General features: G+C 40.4%; 1 protein-coding gene across 1 annotated transcript in view; it reads right to left on the bottom strand.

The window, feature by feature from the left end:
- GTF2F2 (general transcription factor IIF subunit 2) overlaps positions 1-20,936 on the bottom strand; it is a 134,058-nt gene that overhangs the window by 18,780 nt on the left and 94,342 nt on the right. The window contains exon 7 of the mRNA XM_065411409.1: positions 8,834-8,933. Coding sequence (XP_065267481.1) covers positions 8,834-8,933 — 100 coding nt within the window. The remainder of the gene's footprint in view (positions 1-8,833; positions 8,934-20,936) is intronic.

Here is a 20,936-nt window from a genome sequence, read left to right as displayed (position 1 = left end):
GGTTGCCGATCCCTGATTTAGATAACGGCATAGAGAGTACACTTATAAAGTTTGCGGACGATACCAAGCTGGGAAGAGTTGCAAGTGCTTTGGAGGATAGGATTAAAATTGAAAATGATCTGGACGAACTGGAGAAATGGTCTGAAGTAAATAGGATGAAATTCAATAAGGACAAATGCAAAGTACTCCACTTCGGAAGGAACAATCAGTTACACACATACAAAATGGGAAATAACTGCTTAGGAAGGAGTACTACGGAAAGGGATCTGGGGGTCATAGTGGATCCACAAGCTAAGTATGAGTCAACAGTGTAACGCTGTTGCAAAAAAAGCAAACATCATTCTGGGATGTATTAGCAGGAGTACTGTAAGCAAGACATGAGAACTAATTCTTCCGCTCTACTCTGCGCTGATTAGGTCTCAACTAGAGTATTGTGTCCAGTTCTGGGCGCCATATTTCAGGGAAGATGTGGAGAAATTGGAAAAAGTCCAGAGAAGAGCAACAAAAATGATTAAAGGTCTAGAAAACATGATCTATAAGGTTTGTTTAGTCGGGAGAAGAGAAGACAGAGGGGACATGATAACAGTTTTCAAGTACATAAAAGGTTGTTACAAGGAGGAGGGAGAAAAATTGTTCTTCTTAACCTCTGAGGATAGGATAAGAAGCAATGGGCTTAAATTGCATCAAGGCAGGTTTAGGTTGGACATTAGGAAAATCTTCCTGTCAGGGTGGTTAAGCACTGGAATAAATCGCCTAGGGAGGTTGTAGAATCTCCATCATTGGGGATTTTTAACAGCAGGTTGGACAAAGACCTGTCAGGGATGGTCTAGATAATACTTAGTCCTGCCTTGCGTGCAGGGGACTGGACTAGATGACCTCTCGAGGTCCCTTCCAGTTCTATGATTCTATGATAATCTGATTTCTCTTCAGTGGCAAAAGTCCATTATCCTTTGCCTGCTCTTGAGTCTGGTGACTTCAATAACTCAAAAACATAATTGTTGAGAATTTGGGCATGAAAGGTGGAGAGTGCCTGTCATTGCAGGTTGCATGATTTTTCCAGAAGAGTACCACTGACTTATTTCCTCTAATCCTTTTAGGAATTTTCTGTTCCTATCAATCACTCAAGAACCAAACCAAACGACACCCTGAGGTGGAAGGTCAAACTAAAGTGAGAGAAAAAAACAGTCTAAGGGATTTTTTGAAGCAAAAATATGAGCTAAATCCTCCTGCTGTTCATTCTGCGGAAGGCAGAACATAATTGGAAAAGCTAATGGCAATCTCAAGACAACCTATGAAGATGCTCAACAATTCTGCAGCATCCTTGTACCTGTACAAGTGAGATTTAGAGAAAACTTGTTTAGAGACTGATTATCTTCACTTGGAGAAACAACCTGTTAAAATTTAATGCAGTCAAGCAAAAATGCTTACTCTGTAAAATGGACACTTTCTACACAGAGGAGGAAAGCAAGTGATCTTGCACCACATTATTATGAGGAGATCCTCAAAACAATCCCCACTGCTGTTAGCCTTTTATGGGACTATTTTATCAAAGGTTCTCAAATACTGCAATATCTAATTTTCCCCCCCAGGAAAATGTTATGGAACAGTATGCATTTTGTTTTTTAACTGAGCTGAAATACTACTAGTTTATTATCTGCTAAATGGCAATGGACAACATTTCTGTTTCTCTGCTATCTTGCAATTTTATAGGCTAATTAATTTCTTCCCATTGGGAGCTTTCATTTTGCATTCTCTTGATTATCTAAGCCACAGAGGAGTGCTCTCTATAAAAATGCAGCTTGAGTACTCTAGAATTCATAAGTCATTAATCCATACAACAATTCACATACAAAAGTGATTATCACTCCTCACTTCTTAGCAAAGATTACATAGCTGAGCACTCTAGGAGTGAGGTCTTGTATTGTTAAAACATCATTATTTTGTTGGAAACATTCAGTTATTTTCAATCGGTATCTCAGTCATGTTAATTAGCGATGCTCAAAATTAGCTTAAAACTTCAGCAACAGCTCCCACTGCAGTGTAGGAGCACCAAAAGCAGTGTGAATACTGCTATTTTTTTTTTAAATGGTATTGCTGTAGCATTCTCTCCACAGTTGTGAGGACTGACATGACAGTTCATATAAAGTTACAATGCCTCACTTTAACTTTATCCATCTTTTGTAACAAGATACGTCGTGCAAGAGAACCAAAACAGTTTGTGTGTGTAACTTGATATACATATACACTGTATAAACTAAATTAATATTTTCTTAAATTTAAAAAGCTAAAATATTAAAATATATTTGGATATCACAGGGGTGTAGTTTTGGGATGGGTTGGTAAGCACTGAAGTTGCTGTTTTATCCCCTGCAATTCTTTACACAAGATCAATTTTTCTTTGTTTACCTTCACAGTGTGTCGCTAGTCTTACTGGAAGGTTGCCAAGATTCCCTATTTGAAGGCGTCATTAATACAGACACGTATTATATTTCTGCGGCAGATGGTTAATACAAAGACGATGAAAAAGACGTGATAGGTGAAAGTAAAAAATTTTCTCCAAAAATTTTTTGAAAGAAGCTTTAAAAAGGTTCTGTATTATTTTCAAAACTCCTTTTTTTAAAATAAAGAACTATTCTGTAGTCAGTGAAACACCCCTACAATTATCATTTCAGCCTGCAAAGACACTACTCTAGCGAACAAATAAACGCAATTAATTTAACAATGAAATTCACAGTCCAACTCAAAATGGCTTTCTTGGTCTGCCCAGTATTCTGAAGTACAACCAAATGTGCATTTGCTGAAGAGATTTCACGCTGCGTGTTGAAGTAAGGTCTTGTCTACACCCTAAGCTTTTTCTGAAAATTGTTCTACTCTTTCAGCAAGAGTAGGAGCATCAGTGTAAGACATGGTACTTGCAACTTCTGGTGTTTCAATCATGTAGTCTAGCCATGCTGTGAGCAGGGTTACATAGCATGGTGGTAAAAATCTATGAGATCAGCCTATATTTAGTACTCTCACTGTTAGCACAGTGGAGTTATACCAATACTATACCACAGGTGGGAGAGTTTCAGACATCCTCAATGTAAATGCAGCCAAAATGAATCAGGTTGAGTCAACCTGGAGGAGTTCTGTGGACATGCATAAGTAGAGAAACGGAAGTGGTAGGCTTTGTGCAGAGAGACTGGGAAAGCAAGGTCCATGCCAACGGACAGAAAAGAGGTCTCCATGGGAGACAGCAGCGGCAAATAGGAGCAGTCACAGGGAAAGAGAGGCTAATGACAGGCAGGGCTTGCAGCTGATTTGAAAGAGGAGAGAGAAGCTACTAAAGGAAAGGAACTGACAGGTGAGGGAAGAGAGTGGTAAAAAGTGATGGATGCTGGAAATGGGGAGTGATGGCAGTACAAGGGGAAGCAACCGTCTTAGAAAGATGGTGAAGGGCTTTGGGGGCTCAAGTCTTTCAGCCTGACTGGAAGTTCTTCAGTATCTGAAGGCCAGGGGATGTCTACATAGGTGTCTGGGACTGGTAATAATATGGATGAATACCCTTTAAAGAAACAACACTGTTTCCTGCTAATGTTCTCTACATACAATTTAATTCCCTACCACTATATTTTGTATTGTAAAGTGCTGTTTTCCCACTTTTGTTTCTAAGCGCTTGAAATTAATGTGGTCTGCTAGTCTGCAGAACCACCTAAATGGAGCACAAATCCCTAAAATATTGTCTGAAGCTTACATAAATAGTGAGTACTTCAGAAAATTTCTCAACAAGGAAGTGGTGATATTTATTAAACCAACATCAAGATGTTTACAGCTAGATGGTGACTAGCCCTGTATGGGTGCATATTTAGAGGGGGAAAGGGATAAGACATTTTCCCGAGGGGATAAGAGCGAATTGGGCTCTTGTTGCGGGAAGAGCATGCAGCACCTTTTGAAAGGATGTATCTAGGACCGCCACGGCCCATGCTACAACATCAGAGACAATGCCTCTGAAAAGCCCTTTCTATGTTTTTAATATAGTGCCCATCATCATAGTTTCTAAGGGCTGAACAAAATTAAGCCCCAAACCAAGAGCTTTTCATTCTGTTTCTATGAGGGAAACAAATGTCTCGGGACCCCATCACTGCAGGCAATAAGTTACATGCTACAATCTCACTCTTAGGGCTCAGGCCTCGCAAAATAATATTGATCTTAAAGTCAGTCAGATTTCAGGCTTGACTTATTGACCAATATTGCTGCAAAAGCATCTGACAAACAATACAAGTCTTACTGCTAACAAGGCCACGGTGAGCTCCATACACAGCAATATCGGCAAGATTCAATTTAAGACTTCAAGAGACTTGGGAAATTGAAAATAAATACTATATGACCATGATTTGATAATACGATCCTCCATATATTAGGTGTTTATCACTCTTGTTGTGGTACAAATGGTTGAAGATGATTAGGTAAAGTTAATTATTTTGCACTGCACATTAAAGTAATAACTTTTTAAAAAATTAACTCAGAGGTGAAGTCTTATTGACTGCATTATCACCCAACAGATATTATTCTGTTTATTTGCATTGTTAAAACAAACAAACTGAAAGTGATGTAGACACAGTTAGTGGAGCCTAGAGAGCTTTGTTAGCGTATGATAAAAGACGGTAAAGCAACAGAAGTTTCATAGCCATGAGAACATTGTTAGAACACTACAGGCATGCATTTATAAATATATAAAGAGAAATTCCCTTCCCCAAAGAACTAAAACTTACAATTACCAGTTACAATAACATTACAATTACAATATTCTAGTGAGAAGGCAGGGTTTAATTTCATTTTGGGAGAGAAAGAATCTCTCCCCTTCCATTCTCATACTGATGGATGAGGGATGTCATTAAAAAAAATATGAAGAAAAGAGATTGCAGATATCACTCCCCCCGCACACCTCCAGTTCTTCTTCCGACCCTTCCCTTTTGTATCTCCCATCATGGGGCGGGAGAGGGCGAAAAGGTGGAGTTATACTCATGTCCCACTTACTATGCACCTTCCCGTCAGTAGCTCTACCCCTTTCATTTGTCCTGTTCCTTTCATTTTTGCCCTTCCTGGGAGTCTCCCTCTTCCATGGTAGATGATTGCCCTTCTTCCCCCTTCCCACATTACTTCATATTTTTCCTTTTCTTTCCTGTCCCCTGGTAACTGCTGCCCTTATTAGAGCAGTGTGGTATAACTGAGAATATGGGATGAGTTTAACAAAATAATTTCAGCCTGAAAAAGCCAGGAAAAATTTAATTGAGAGATCTTAGAAGATTGTGGAATGATCTTTAAAGAGAAATGGGAGAAGACTCACCATTTGGGACATCTAAATCTAGATTCAACGGACTGGAGAAGTAGAAAACAGTCCTGCACTGGCATTTGGTGGGGAATGAAGGAGGGATGATATGATGCAAGTGATCTATTTTAATAGGCTTTTTCCATCAGAAGTTCTACAACTAACCATACTGGATACGTACCGTATGTCTTCTGGATGTTTATATCAACATGACCAACTGTGCAAAATGCTAACAATGTTACAATTTGGGTACTCCAGTATTACAACCACATTCTCATTAGGGGTACGTCTACACAGCAACTAGACATGGGCAAGCCAAGTCGGGCTCACGGGGCTTGGGCTACAGTGCTGTTTCATTGCTGGGTAGACGTCTGGACTTGGGCTGGAGCCTGGGCTCTAAGACCCTGTGAGGTGGGAGGGTTCCAGAGCTCAGGCTCCAGCCTATGGGCGGTGGGTAGGGGAGGCTGGGGAGGCTCTGCCTCCCCAAACAGCCAGGCATGGCCCCGCCCACACTGCAACCCCAGGGCCCCACTTCCCAGGGTTGCGGCAGTGCCGCGTGCTCTCCCTCCTGGCACACTGGGGAGGCTGCAGCGGCGCTGCTGTGCGCTATCCCTCCTGGCGCTCCGAGGCTGGGGGAGGCTGCGGGCACTAGCTAGCATGGGACAGGGACCGGCAGCCACGGTGGGGATGATCTGGGTTCTGGGGGCACGGAAGGGGCTGGACCTCAGGTGGAAGGGGCGGGAGTCTGGGGGCTAGCCGCCCCCAGACAGTGGTTCACACAGCGCCCATGCTCCAGCCCGGGCCCAGAAGTCTACATAGCAATGAAACAGCACCTCAGCCCAAGCCCCAGGAGCCCAAGTCAGCTGGCACGGGCCAGCCATGGGTTTCTCTTTGCCGTGTAGACATACCCTAGGGGATCTAGTAACAGGCTGGGGGGACAACTGTGTTACAAGACTGTTAAAAGTTGTAGTATCAATAGCATCATGACTGTAGTCTATAACTAGACTAAAACTTTAGGGCTTGTCTACACACAAAAGTTATACTGCTTTAACTACAGTGGTATAGTCAAAGTAGTATAACCCCCTAATATGGTGTGATGTTCTCTGATTAAAATAGGACCATATAGATCATTGCTGCAACCACTGTTATATATTTGCAACAAATTTTGTACGAAATGTGGCATGTAAGATGTCTATGGAAAGGTTATGATTTGCTGAATATAATTATACTATTTGTATACATGTATCATTTTTGTATTTCAAGTTATGAGTACTGGCGCTATACCTGTATTTCAAATGTTTGCTTCTGGAATAACGCCCACAAGGTAGTTAGCCAGCGCATCTTGGAGGGACTATTCAAACTGAGTGGCCCATCAAAAGGATACTTAACTCACAATGGACCATGGGAGATGACCATCTAAACTGAATGGACTTTCCTGTGAACTTTCCAACTGAAGTATAGGTAATGGCTTCCTGCTATGACTAAGCGAAATCAGGCATGGACATGTGACTTACCCATGTGACTCACAACTCCCATCTTTTACCTGTAATTTTCCATTAGCTGTGCTGAGGGCTTTGTTTGAAACAATTGGTTTCCTTCCACATGGCAGAAACTATAAGGCCTTGGAAATCCCTTCACTTTGCCTCTTTCCTGGTCCAGCTTCTTTCATGCTCAAACCTCTGGACTATGGACTTATACTATTGGGAGCATTCTAACCAAGGGACTGAGGTCCTTCCAATGATTTGGAAGCAACCAGAGACTTAACAAGCCAGCAGTTTATTCCATTGCTGCTACAAGCCTGAACCAGAACTTTGCAATTATTGTATGTATTTGATTCCTTTAACCAATTTTAACTTTCACCTTTCTTTCTTTTTATAAATAAACCTTTAGATTTTAGATACTAAAGGTTTGGCATCAGTGTGATTTTTGGGTAAGATCTGAGTTGTATATTGACCTGGGTGTGTGGCTGGTCCTTGGGATCAGAAGAACCTTTTATTTGATGAGACTGGTTGTAAAGAACCACTCATCTTTAAATCCAGTGTTTTGGGGGGTGATACGAGGACTGGAATATTTAAGGAAACCGTTTACCTGATTTCTTGTTAGCCAGTGTGGTGAGACAGAAGTTTACTGTTGTTGCTTATTTCAGTATTGGAAGAGGAATAAATTATACCAGGATAAGGCACATGCATGCTGGTATAACTGCATCTACACTAAAAAGTTTACCAGTATAACTATTTTGGTAAAAAGTCACATTCCTAACTGGAATACTGGTATGAAATCTGTGCGTAGATCAGTCCTTAGACTATAGCTACTACAGAAGCAGTGTGCTCTGAGAAAGGAATGATTCTTTTGTGACCTGTTAGAATAAGTTGTCTACACTATGGGGACTACAGTGGCATAGCTACAGCACCATAGCTATGCTGCACTAATCCCGTAGTGTAGACGCAGCCTATAGTGACAGAAGGGGGTTTTCCATCATTGTAGGTAGTTCACCTCCCTGAGTGGCAGTAGATAGGTTGATAGAAGTATTATTCCGTTGACCTAGCTGCATCTATACCAGGGGTTAGGTTGGCATAGCTATGCCACAAAGGGAAGTGAGTTTTTCCTACCCAGAGAGATGTGGCTACATCAATCTAAATTTTAAGTCTAGACCAGGTCTTAAATTGGATTGTATTCTAAAATAATGGTTGTGTACCATACATGTTGTCATTTGTTTTATGTAAATAAAATCTTAACCAGAAGTACAAAAGAGCAAATGACTCATACAGAGACTAATTCTTAGTGTGATTTAATTTTAACAATGTTCCTTGCATACAACATCTAAGTTGCTTATTATAGATGCATACATACAAATTACACAAAAAGGATCTTTTAAGAAGGAGGGCATTATAGCTTGTATTCATACCAGATGACACTGACCTGCAATGTGGATGTAATATTATTAGAGTAATTGAAACAGAAAATATGTACTATGAAGGAATAATTATGCAAAGATTTACCAATTGTTTCCCGTCATTCAGGAAACTCGCTGCAAAGGCTTAGAAGTTAAAGATACTTCCTTAGCCTTTTACATCTGCAGAATACATTATTGTTATTATGCATGACCCAAAAGTGGAATGTACAATCTCATGGTACAGTGTCTCTGCCCTTAAGGCCATGAAATTGAATTTCAGACATGACTAAAGATGAGAGGTAATAAAAACAGCAGAAAGAGGTTGTGGAAGGAAAAACAGGAAGGAGAGTTCTGCTATGCCTCTGCCATGCAACAAAGAGGAATTAGAATCAGCAGTTCTTAGCCACTGGATTGGCACTGGACTCCAGAGAGAAGGAAGTTATCCAGGAAACAAAACATATGCAGAATCTTTATACCATAGAAAAAAGGGATTTTCAAAGGCGAAGACTTTTGATATGAAAAAAGGCCACAGAAAGCCTGGACCTACAGGGGAGTCATTACATAGAGCAACTATATTCCTTAGAGACTTGTAGTGATTAAGATTAGCAGGGAAAAAGGTTAAAGTAACTTACATTATACTGATGATTAGCCACAGGTTTATAATTGGTTGTTACAGCTTTGTCCAATTGCTGTGATAGTCTTACAGGTTTAGAAGATTCTTCTATCTGTAGCCTTCAATAGAGAAAGAGAATAATTATTAAAAACTTCACAATACACACACCACTACTGAATTTATTCGAAGAATCAACAAGTATGGACCAACTCTAATCAAAGGTGAATTGCAAAGAAAAGTAGTATTTGTACACTCTTCCCCCTTTTAATATTTATAATTATTAATTTTTTTCAATACAGCAAATATACCATAACACCGAAATTAATCATAAATCTTTTTCTTTTTTAAATCAGGTCTTGTCTATCCTATTTTTGCTCAAGAACCCTATGGACTATTAGGAAATCTTGGAAGTAAGCCATCAGAAGATATTGAAAGCAATTGAGTGGGGATGGTCAGATTTATTAACACATAATTTAACTCAAAAGCATGATAAACTCTTGAGAGAAAAAGTTTTCTTTGTTAAAGATTCAAATCCACACCTATAGTTCATTCAATGGAAGGCTGTGGAAAACACTCACTTCAGCTATGCAGTCCTCCAAGGAGCCTTCCACCAAAACTAGGAAAGAATAGACTTAATGTCCCTAGTATTTTAAAGATAAATATAAAAACATGCAGAAGAGACTTTTCAGACCTTCATCTTGCATGACAAAGAAGCAATAAAGAGCACAATTTTTTTTGCAAGTCACTTGTAAAAGCATGAATGAAGGGATAAAGTTATCCAAGTTTGGAACAACGTATGTTCAGTCAACATGCTAAGATATACAACAAAAGTGACCATAAAGCTCTCTCTTAGTCCAAAGTTACTGTGCATCAATTTTTGAATATCTAGTCTAAGGTTCAGATTTACACAATTTTTGCTAATTCCATCACACTAAAAGGACAAAGGAATTGTTGTGCTAGGTCAGACCCAGCCCTCCATCTCGTTCAGTATCATTGGCACAAACAACTGCTTCAAAGGAAGGTGCAAGAAACCCTGCACTAGAAAGTTATAGGATAACTTGCCCCCAGAGAAAGTTTAAATTAATGTCTGCTTGACGTCACCACTTAAATAAAATGAAACCTTCCAACCCGTGAAGTATTTTTCCCCTAAAGGCACACTTTACAGATACAAATATCAATTTTTAATCATACATGATCCAAGTATTGTATAATAGTAAGAGAACAATGAAGTCTGTCTGGGACTGAAGAAAAAACATTGACACTAAGGCAACACAAAATACAACACCTGATAAACCACCAGATAATATAAAAAATTATGTGATTAAAAACGTCAAAGTTCTCTGATCTCTTTAGTTCTTGTTCCTATCCATGCACTTGTATCTTTTCAAACTATATTTTACATTTGAAAACCAATGTGTCAGATATACAAGATTAAATCCAACATAGACTTTTCCAGTTTACATTGACAATGGGAGAATCTCCTCTTTTTGTCTCTAATAGAAAAATAAATTATATTGACAGAAACAATCTGTTTATTTTAGAGAATTTCAGAAAGAAAATAAGTTAAGAATCTACTGTATACAGCAGCTGGAGGTATAATCATCCTTCAAATTTAGCAGTCATATTTTCTTCTAGAGATATATATTCCACTTCCTTTGGGATTTTTGTAAAGATGTTATTGTTTAATAGTTTCAGGGTGTCTTAAAAATACATCTGCCTTGTACTCTAAACCCGAGTAAAGTATGCCAACATTCCTAATTAAAGCCAACCCTGAACAAAATATAGTTTAAACACCTTCACTACATAAGCATTAGCCAATTTTTCTTCTAACTGTCTGGGAGTAGTTTCCCCCAGGGTTTAATTTAATTCTTGCCCATTGCTCCCAGCTCCAGTTCTTTCAAATGAAAGCAGCATTTTTCTATTTTAAAAGTTTCTTTTGTCTTCCGGTCTAATCAGTTACTGTTTCACGTTATTGATTTGGTTACCAAAGCACTCTCAAGTGAATAGACTGATTTTTGCAGAAGGGACGAGGAGGGTAAAACAGTGAAAGTAAATTTGTGTGTCTTCTCCCCAACCCCAATGGACATCATGACCCAAATTCTGCCCTGTTCTCAGTTTCATGTAACCCTTAAGTGAGTGAGGTTAAACACGGTGTAATTCAGGGCAGAATTTGGCCCATTGTGTTTACCTCTTTTCTTTACACCTCAGTCTTTTCCTCTCATTTGGCTATATAGGTCTTTGAGTCTTCCCCCTCCCTGATTTTTTCCCTTGCTTCACTTGTCTCCTCCAAGGCCCCTCTTTTAGGCAACGCTCCTAGAAAAGGAGGACAAGAGACAGTTCCTGACAAAACCTCTCAGTGCTGTTCCTTGTCTTTGCCAAAAGCGGTTTCTAGAGATAAAGTAGGCAAAGTGTGCTAGATTCGCATTTCTCAGGAAATCATAGAATCATAGAACTGGAAGGGACCTCGAGAGGTCATCAAGTCCAGTCCCCTGCACTCAAGGCAGGACTATTATTTAGACCATCCCTGACAGGTGTTGGTCCAACCTGCTCTTAAAAATCCCCAATGATGGAGATTCCACAACCTCCCTAGGCAATTTATTCCAGAGCTTAACCACTCTGACAGTTAGGAAGTTTTTCCTAATGTCCAACCTAAACCTGCCTTGCTGCAATTTAAGCCCATTGCTTCTTGTCCTATCCTCAGAGGTTAAGAAGAACAATTTTTCTCCCTCCCCCTTGTAAAAACCTTTTATGTACTTGAAAACTTATCATGTCTCCTCTCAGTCTTCTCTTCTCCAGACTAAACAAACCCAATTTTTTCATTCTTACCTCATGTTTTCTAGACCTTTAATTATTTTTGTTGCCCTTCTCTGGACTTTCTCCAGTTTGTCCAAAACTTTCCTGAAATATGGTGCCCAGAACCGGACACAATACTCCAGTTGAGGCCTAATCAGCGCGGAATAGAGCGGAAGAATTACTTCTCATGTTTTGCTTACAATACTCCTGCTAATCCATCCCAGAATGATGTTTGCTTTTTTTGCAACAGTGTTACACTGTTGTCTCATATTTAGCTTGTGATTCACTATGACCCCCAGATCTTTTTCCGCAGTACTCCTTCCTAGGCAGTCATTTCCCATTTTATACGTGTGCAACTAACTGTTCCTTCCTAAGTGGAGTACTTAGCATTTGTCCTTATTGAATTTCATCCTATTTACGTCAGACCATTTCTCCAGTTTGTCCAGATCATTTTGAATTTTCATTCTATCCTCCAAAGCACTTGCAATCCCTCCCACCTTGGTATTATCCACAAACTTTATAAGTGTACTCTATGCCATTATCTAAATCATTGATGAAGATATTGAACAGAACTGGACCCAGAACCGATCCCTGCAGGACCCCACTCGTTATGCCCTTCCAGCATGACTGTGAACCACTGATAACTACTCTCTGGGAATGGTTTTCCAATCAGTTATGCACCCACCTTATGGTAACTCCATCTAGGTTGTATTTCCCTAGTTTGTTTATGAGAAAGTCATGCGAGACAGTATCAAAAGCCTTACTAAAGTCAAGATATACCACATCTACCGCTTCCCCCCATCCACAAGGCTTGTTACCTGTCAAAGAAAGCTCTCAGGTTGGTTTGACACGTTTTGTTCTTGACAAATCCATGCTGACTGTTATTTATCACCTTATTACACTGGTCTACAATTTTTGAGAAGTCGTCTGCTTCAGAGATAAAATGTGCTATTTATTATGTATTTTGATGTGCTGAATTCAAATATGACAATTAAAACAACTGATTGGCTACTGTTTCTAAGATATTTAAGTTTTTACATTTTATGTCTATGTATATTGTGTAGATAGTAGAGTTTTAATCATAAATTGTAAACCTAGGTCTTTTCATGTGTTTATGGTTGCTTTACATGATAATATTTCACCTGTCCTGTTTATGTAACACTTTAAAAATCAGCAAAAGGGTTATATAAATAAAATTTATTATGAAACAAAAGGCAAAAAACGATTATGTACATAGTTTAGTCCTATTCAGTGTCTACTCGGCGCTTCTTGGCTTGTCTCTTGTATTCATTAAATGGAGCATCTCTTGTCACTGTCCAGCAATAGTCTGCAAGCTCCATTTGCCCTGATAGCGTTTCTCCATTGTTGCAATGTCCTGGTGAAATCGCTCGCCGTGCTCGTCGCTCACTGCTCCGCAGTTCGGTGGAAAAAAATCTAGATGAGAGTGCAAAAAATGTATCTTTAGTGACATGTTGCAACCAAGGCTTTTGTATGCCTTGAGGAGGTTTTCCACCAACAACCTGTAGTTGTCTGCCTTGTTGTTTCCGAGAAAATTTCTTGCCACTAACTGGAAGGCTTTCCATGCCGTCTTTTCCTTGCCACGCAGTGCATGGTCAAATGCATCATCTCGAAGAAGTTCACGAATCTGAGGACCAACAAAGACACCTTCCTTTATCTTAGCTTCACTTAACCTTGGAAAGTTTCCACGGAGGTACTTGAAAGCTGCTTGTGTTTTGTCAATGGCCTTGACAAAGTTCTTCATCAGACCCAGCTTGATGTGTAAGGGTGGTAACAAAATCTTCCTTGATTCAACAAGTGGTGGATGCTGAACACTTTTCCTCCCAGGCTCCAATGACTGTCGGAGTGGCCAATCTTTCTTGATGTAGTGGGAATCTCTTGCACGACTATCCCATTCGCAGAGAAAACAGCAGTACTTTGTGTATCCAGTCTGCAGACCAAGCAAGAGAGCAACAACCTTCAAATCACCACAAAGCTGCCACTGATGTTGGTCATAGTTTATGCACCTCAAAAGTTGTTTCATGTTGTCATAGGTTTCCTTCATATGGACTGCATGACCAACTGGAATTGATGGCAAAACATTGCCATTATGCAGTAAAACAGCTTTAAGACTCGTCTTCGATGAATCAGTGAACAGTCTCCACTCATCTGGATCGTGAACGATGTTGTGGGCTGCCATCACACCATCGATGTTGTTGCAGGCTACAAGATCACCTTCCATGAAGAAGAATGGGACAAGATCCTTTTGACGGTCACGGAACATGGAAACCCTAACATCACCTGCCAGAGATTCCACTGCTGTAGTCTGGAGCCCAACAGCTCTGCCTTACTCTTGGGTAGTTCCAAATCCCTGACAAGGTCATTCAGTTCACCTTGTGTTATGAGGTGTGGTTCAGAGGAGGAGGATGGGAGAAAATGTGGGTCCTGTGACATTGATGGTTCAGGACCAGAAGTTTCATCCTCTTCCTCGTCTGACTCAAGTGAGAATGATTCTGGTGCATCAGGAACCGGCAGTCCTTCTCCGGGGGGTACTGGGCGTATAGCTGATGGAATGTTTGGATAATGCACAGTCCACTTTTTCTTCTTTGACACACCTTTCCCAACTGGAGGCACCATGCAGAAGTAACAATTGCTGGTATGATCTGTTGGCTCTCTCCAAATCATTGGCACTGCAAAAGGCATAGATTTCCTTTTCCTGTTCAACCACTGGCGAAGATTTGTTGCACAAGTGTCGCAGCATATGTGTGGGGCCCACCTCTTGTCCTGATCTCCAATTTTGCAGCCAAAATAAAGGTGATAGGCTTTCTTAACCATAGTGGTTATACCGCGCTTTTGTGATGCAAAAGTCACTTCACCACAAACATAGCAGAAGTTATCTGCACTGTTCACACAAGTACGAGGCATCTCTGCTCACTTTGGCTAAACAGAAATGTGTCCCTTTGCAAAATCAAACACTGACAAATAAGAGAGCACGACACTGTATGATTTCTAGAGCTGATATAGGGCAATTTGTTCAGCAGAGTGATGTAAGCTTCGTTATGATTGCATCATCCATGACTTCTAGGAATAACATGATGCAATTCATATCATGTATGACGCAATACCAGCTTCAGATTGCATCATTCATTGTTTTGCCTAAAAAGCAAGTACTGTCCAAACCCAGTCATAGATTTATTCATAGATCCAGTCAAAGATGTGTTTTAGTCATTTCTGGTTTAAATTGAGATCCCTTCCCTTTATAACTCACTTATCCTCCGCCATTCCCAAGTCAAGGGTCGTATATACTGACCCAATAGCATATCTTGAAAACTAGAGCCAATCAACAATTTTAAGCATCATTTTCGTTCTCAATGACCCAGAATTAGTAAAGTTTGACTACATTTATTTCAGAAGCATTTTGGCTGTAGAGCAGTGTTATCTTCTAAGTCTTTGCAAATTGATTGCTTAATTATTTGCTCTTTCCGGGTACAGAAGTTAAGCTGACTGGTCTGTAATTCCCGGGTTGTCCTTATTTCCCTTTTTATAGATGGGCACTATATTTGCCCTTTTCCAGTCTTCTGGAATGTCTCCAGTCTTCCATGACTTTTCAAAGATGATTGCTAATGGCTCAGATATCACCTCAGTCAGCTCCTTGAGTATTCCAGGATGCATTTCATCAGGCCCTGGTGATTTGAAGACATCTAACTTGTCTAAGTAATTTTTGACTTGTTCTTTCCCTATTTTAGACTCTGATCCTACCTCATTTTCACTCTGATCCTACCTCATTCACTATGTTAGACGTCCAATCGCCACCAACCTTCTTGGTGAAAACCGAAACAAAGAAGTCATTAAGCACCTCTGCCATTTCCACATTTTCTGTTATTGTCTTTCCCCCCTCATTGAGTAATGGGCCTACTCTGTGCTATGTGACTGTAGCTTAGGCTTGAATTCAGATGCTCTGCCTTTAGGCCAGTAGAACAACCTCCTCAAGGCCATTTCAGTGTCTCTACTTTTCTCTCTCATTATTTTAAATTTCCCTCTTGTTCCCATCATCACTTCACACCACCACACAGCACCCTTGCAATAGTAGGGCACTGTGCCTGTGCTGCTGACCATAACACATCCCCAGTAGCACTGCACAATGTGTACTACGTGCAAATGCTGAGATACGTGCAAATGCTGAGATACGGTCTCCTCTTTAGGATTGTCCACATGAGCAATTTAGTAACACTTAGTAAATACTCATCTAATTCTTTAAGTTTCTAAAGCATTGTACTGATGTTAGATAATGATCATAGAAGATTAGGATTGGAAGAGATCTTAGAAGGTCATCTAGTCCAACCCCCTGCTCAAAGCAGGACCAACCCCAACTAAATCATCCCAGCCAGGGCTTTGTCAAGCCGGGCTTTAAAAACCTCTAAGGATGGAGATTCCACCGCCTCCCTAGGTAACCCATTCCAGTGCTTCACCACCCTCCTAGTGAAATAGTTTTCCTAATATCAAACCTTGACCTCCCCTACTGCAACTTGAGACCATTGCTCCTTGTTCTGTCATCTGCCACCACCGAGAACAGCCTAGCTCCATCCTCTTTGGAACCCCCCTTCAGGTAGTTGAAGGCTGCTATCAAATCCCCCCTCACTCTTCTCTTCTGCAGACTAAATAAGCCCAGTTCCCTCAGCCTCTCCTCATAAGCCATGTGCCCCATCCCCCTAATCATTTTTGTTGCCTTCCGCTGGACTCTCTCCAATTTGTCCACATCCTTTCTGTAGTTGCGGGTCCAAAACTGGACAATACTCCAGATGTGGCCTCACCAGTGCCAAATAGAGGAGAATCACTTCCCTCGATCTGCTGGCAATGCTCCTACTAATGCAGCCCAATATGCCGTTAGCCTTCTTGGCAACAAGGGCACACCATTGACTCATATCCAGCTTCTTCTCCACTGTAATCCCCAGGTCCTTTTCTGCAGAACTGCCACTTAGCCAGTCGGTCCCCAGCCTGTAGCAGTGCATGGGATTCTTCCATCCTAAGTGCATGACTCTGCACTTGTCCTTGTTGAACCTCAGATTTCTTTTGGCCCAATCCTCTAATTTGTCTAGGTCACTCTGGACCCTATCTCTCCCCCCAGTTTAGTGTTATCTGCAAATTTGCTGAGGGTGCAATTAATCCCATCATCCAGATCATTAATGAAGATGTTGAACAAAACCAGCCCCAGGATAGGCCCCTGGGACACTCCACTTGATACCGGCTGCCAACTAGACATCGAGCTGTTGATCACTACCTGATGATCTAGCCAGCTTTCTATCCACCTTATAGTCCATTCATCCAATCCATACTTTTTTAACTTGCTGGCAAGAATACTGTGGGAGACCGTATCAAAAGCTTTGCTAAAGTCAAGATATATCAGGTCCACTGCTTTCCCCATATCCACAGAGCCAGTTTTCTCAGCATAGAAGGCAATCAGGTTGGTCAGGCATGACTTGCCCTTGGTGAATCCATGTTGACTGTTCCTGATCACCTTCCTCTCCTTCAAGTTCTTCAAAATGGATTCCTTGAGGACCTGCTCCATGATTTTTCCAGGGATTGAGGTGAGGCTGTAGTTCCCCGGATTCTCCTTCTTCCCTTTTTTAAAGATGGGCACTATATTTGCCTTTTTCCAATCGTCCGAGTTTTCAAAGATAATGTCCAATGGCTCTTCACATCAGCAAACTCCCTGAGCACCCTCAGATGCATTAGATCCAGACCCATGGACTTGCGCATGTCCAGCTTGTGCATGCCTAACAACAATGCAGGGAAGTTTCCCCATATGGAAACAGAGGCAAAGAAGTTAAATAACTTGCCCAGGACTGGATACTGAGTCTGTGGCAAAGTCAGGACTAGAACTCATGGGTTCCTTGCTTCTAACCCTGTGTTCAAGTCCACTAGATCACACTGCTATTGTGGTAATAGGCCAAATGTAAACCAATGCCTTTCCATGCTGCACATTCCTTCCTACCAACAATTCTCCATTCCAATACATTTATCAGGTAAATATATTTGTCCATAGTTATATTAAAATCAATCAGAATACCTCCACCTTCTTCTAGGGTTACCGGGAACTAAAGGCACTTAGCATTTTGCAGGATCAAGCCCTGCATGCTGATATGTGATTTCAATACTGAAATACTCACTATGGATTCTCAACACCTCCAGCTCCTGCACTGAGGAGAAAACAGCCATGGAATATTAAATCTTCTGCACAGATGAATATAACCTTCATAAAAGAACACTACTTTCAAAATAAAACTGAAAGTATGGGTTTGAACACCTCATAATACACTGGAAATAGCCTTACAGTTGTTATGCCAAAAATGTTGCTGCTTAATAAGTTCGAAATTTTGACCATAGCGAATGCAATCAAGAGATCCCCAAGCACAGTATGGATTGGTTTGGAGACCATTTAAGGCCAAAGAAGAGCACTTCCACGTTTCAGCATTTTAATTAAAATTACATTAAAATGCACAAACTCTTACTATCCATTTCAGTGCAGATTCTAAAAATTAACCTATTTTGCATACAAGCAAGATAGTAATTTCTTACATTTACATTTTTAAAAAAGAGTTGCCATGCAGTCTAGTATTTTTATGTTAACACTAGAGCAGTGGTATTTTCCAGAATATGTACGTTTGCTGCCTTCAAAGAGTGACAGGCCTTGTGGGATCTTTGTTTTGACTAAATATATGTCTGTAATTGTTACATTTTGAGTGCCACATTTCAATACTAAGCAAAAGAAAAGTAGTCATGAATGTAATGTGAAGCCCCCGCCCCCAACACAGAGTATTTGTAAGGAGAGGTTGAGAAAATTCTTGCCTTTATGGAGAATGAGAGAGAATTCTACCAAATAGAACTTGCAAGCCAAGTCAACCTGTTTGAGCAGATGTTGGCAAGCTTCACTTCCAAGATGTACCAGCTTTCATTGGCAGCAATTCTCCAGTTGAAATCACTGTATCTGGCACCCACCAAGGTCTAAGAAATATCAATGTGGTAGTTCAATGTTTCTTCTGCTCTCTACACTAAAGGTTCCCTAAGTGTGATCCATGAACCACTGTTGGTCCACAGAAAGCTAGCTGATAACATAGGGGCTAACTTTTCTTCCTGTTTCCAGCTGCTGAACTGCAGTACAGAAAGCTAAAAATATATCGATTTCCAAAAATCACTCTTTAATGTAAGCAATTGCTGCACTTGCCACAAAGATGTTCTGCATCTGTAAGTGGGAGCAATGGTGAGCCATGAGATAATCTTTTCACTATGTGTCCACACTATGAAAATGATAGACAACATGCTCCTTCCACCTCTTGCCCCACTGGACCATCTTTCCCATTTTTTGTTTTCTTATGTCTTCACACTCTCCTGAAGAATTATGGCATCCAAACATCTCCAGATGTTTTGAATCACTGGGTGTCCATGTTGGATAAAATTCACAATATTTTTCTCTGGTACTCTGATGCCAGCTGCTCTGTCACTTTGCTCAGAAGCCCCAGAATGTGCAATTACAAACAGCTGAGAAGCATGATAGATACAAACACACTAATATTGTTCCAGTCGTTGACCGAGTTTTGCAGTGTGGATGAACTAAATCATGTTTGTCCCATAATAGTGTAATAGTTCTATGGAATAATTTTACCCGGCATATTTATACACTCCAGTGCACTACTCCTGGGGGACTTCTGCATCAAAAAATTAAAAATTCTGCACCAAATAAAAAAATTCTGCACACAATATTTTAAAATTCTGCATATTTTATTTGTCTATTTAATTATTTTGGTAATTTATTTAAACTATAATACAATGGATGGAGAATGGGAGTGGGGAGCATTGGAGAAAATCCCCAAATCCCCTTCCCTAATACTAATGTAGCTAGGTTTGACCCTTTATTTCTAGTATTAGTCAACAAATATATGCATCCATACGCTCAGTGTTACATCATAGGCAACTGAAGAGCAAGTGAGGGCTGGGGAATCAAACTCACAATTTGTATTGGCTACTGACCATCTCCAGAAAGGTCAGTAGCAAACAGTTCAAGAAATAGATTTTGATAAGAAATTTTTCAGTCCAAAAATTTATACCAGTTCTAATCACCATAAGCATTTATAAGGCCATATTGTCCTTTACACCACTCTGGCCATGTAAAGGTGCCTTAAAACTTTTACATCTGTTTTATACTCCTGGGGAATTCACAAAGAGAATGGGAACAATTCACTAAGCAGGCAGACTGCTACATTCTGCTCTGCCTGAAGGGACAGAGCTCGCCCCATGCCTACCTCCTTAGAAACACCCCAAAACCCTGTCCCTCCCTGCCGAGAATGCTGCAATAGTGAGCGAGAGGGAGAGAGTGTCTCTAGCTCTCACAGGCACGACTGCCCAGCCCCACCTCCCCCAGCAGCGATTTACGTTTCTACCAATTGCTTCAGGCGCCTGAACTGACCTGCCTGCACTGCTGGGGAGGGGCAAGTGCCCGCTCTTGCGGCTTCCCTTTGCTTCCCCGTCAGAAATCATTTTTCTGTGGGGAAGCAAAGAAATCTGTGGGGGACATAAATTCTGTGCACACACAGTGACGCAGAATTCCCCCAGGAGCAACAGTGCATACCATGCTGTCAACCACAAAATAAGGCAGATTTTGTCAGAAGCAAAATACAACCTTCCTATATTTATGAAATACAGTTGGAGGGTATAACCATCCTTGAAGCTAGCATTCCTATATTTCATTACTTTTGCTCATTTTGAAAAAATTAATAAAAACATTTCCACATTCAAGTAATTAGTCTTTTAAATGAGGTAATAGAAGTCTTGCATGTGGAACTATATTAGCCTTTTAGATTGAAGTTTCAACATGCTAGAGGGATAATTATTTTAAAATACATCTTTGTGAAAGTAAACTAAGAAACTAATACCAGCCTGAAAAAGACTATGAACAATGACACACAAAAGGTTTTATAGACATTTTTCTCAGAGAAGCTATTTTGAAACTTAACTGAAATACTGATGGTAGGAATAAAAAGTCAACAAACAGTCAGAATCACTGGTGACAGTGAAGTAAAGGAACAGTGACTTTTCACCATAACACTCTTTTTAGCAGAAGTATTAACTACGGCTCCAAGGTGCTATGGTATGAACATGCACCCCATTGTGCTAGGAGCTACACAAAGGTAATCTTTTTGGATTTAGCGTTTCCATATTCCTTCTAGTTAAAATAACTGCCACCGTAGCACATTTTAGTGTCTGGCCAAGAAAACAAATTGCAGACTTTTTCCAAAGTCACCACTAAATTAATTATGTAAAGCATCCACCAGAGTGTG

Source organism: Emys orbicularis, chromosome 1, assembly GCF_028017835.1.
Source record: "Emys orbicularis isolate rEmyOrb1 chromosome 1, rEmyOrb1.hap1, whole genome shotgun sequence".
NCBI classification, from domain to species: Eukaryota; Metazoa; Chordata; order Testudines; family Emydidae; genus Emys; species Emys orbicularis.
Note: the sequence above shows the minus strand (reverse complement) of the source record. Positions and strands in the feature narration are given on the sequence as shown.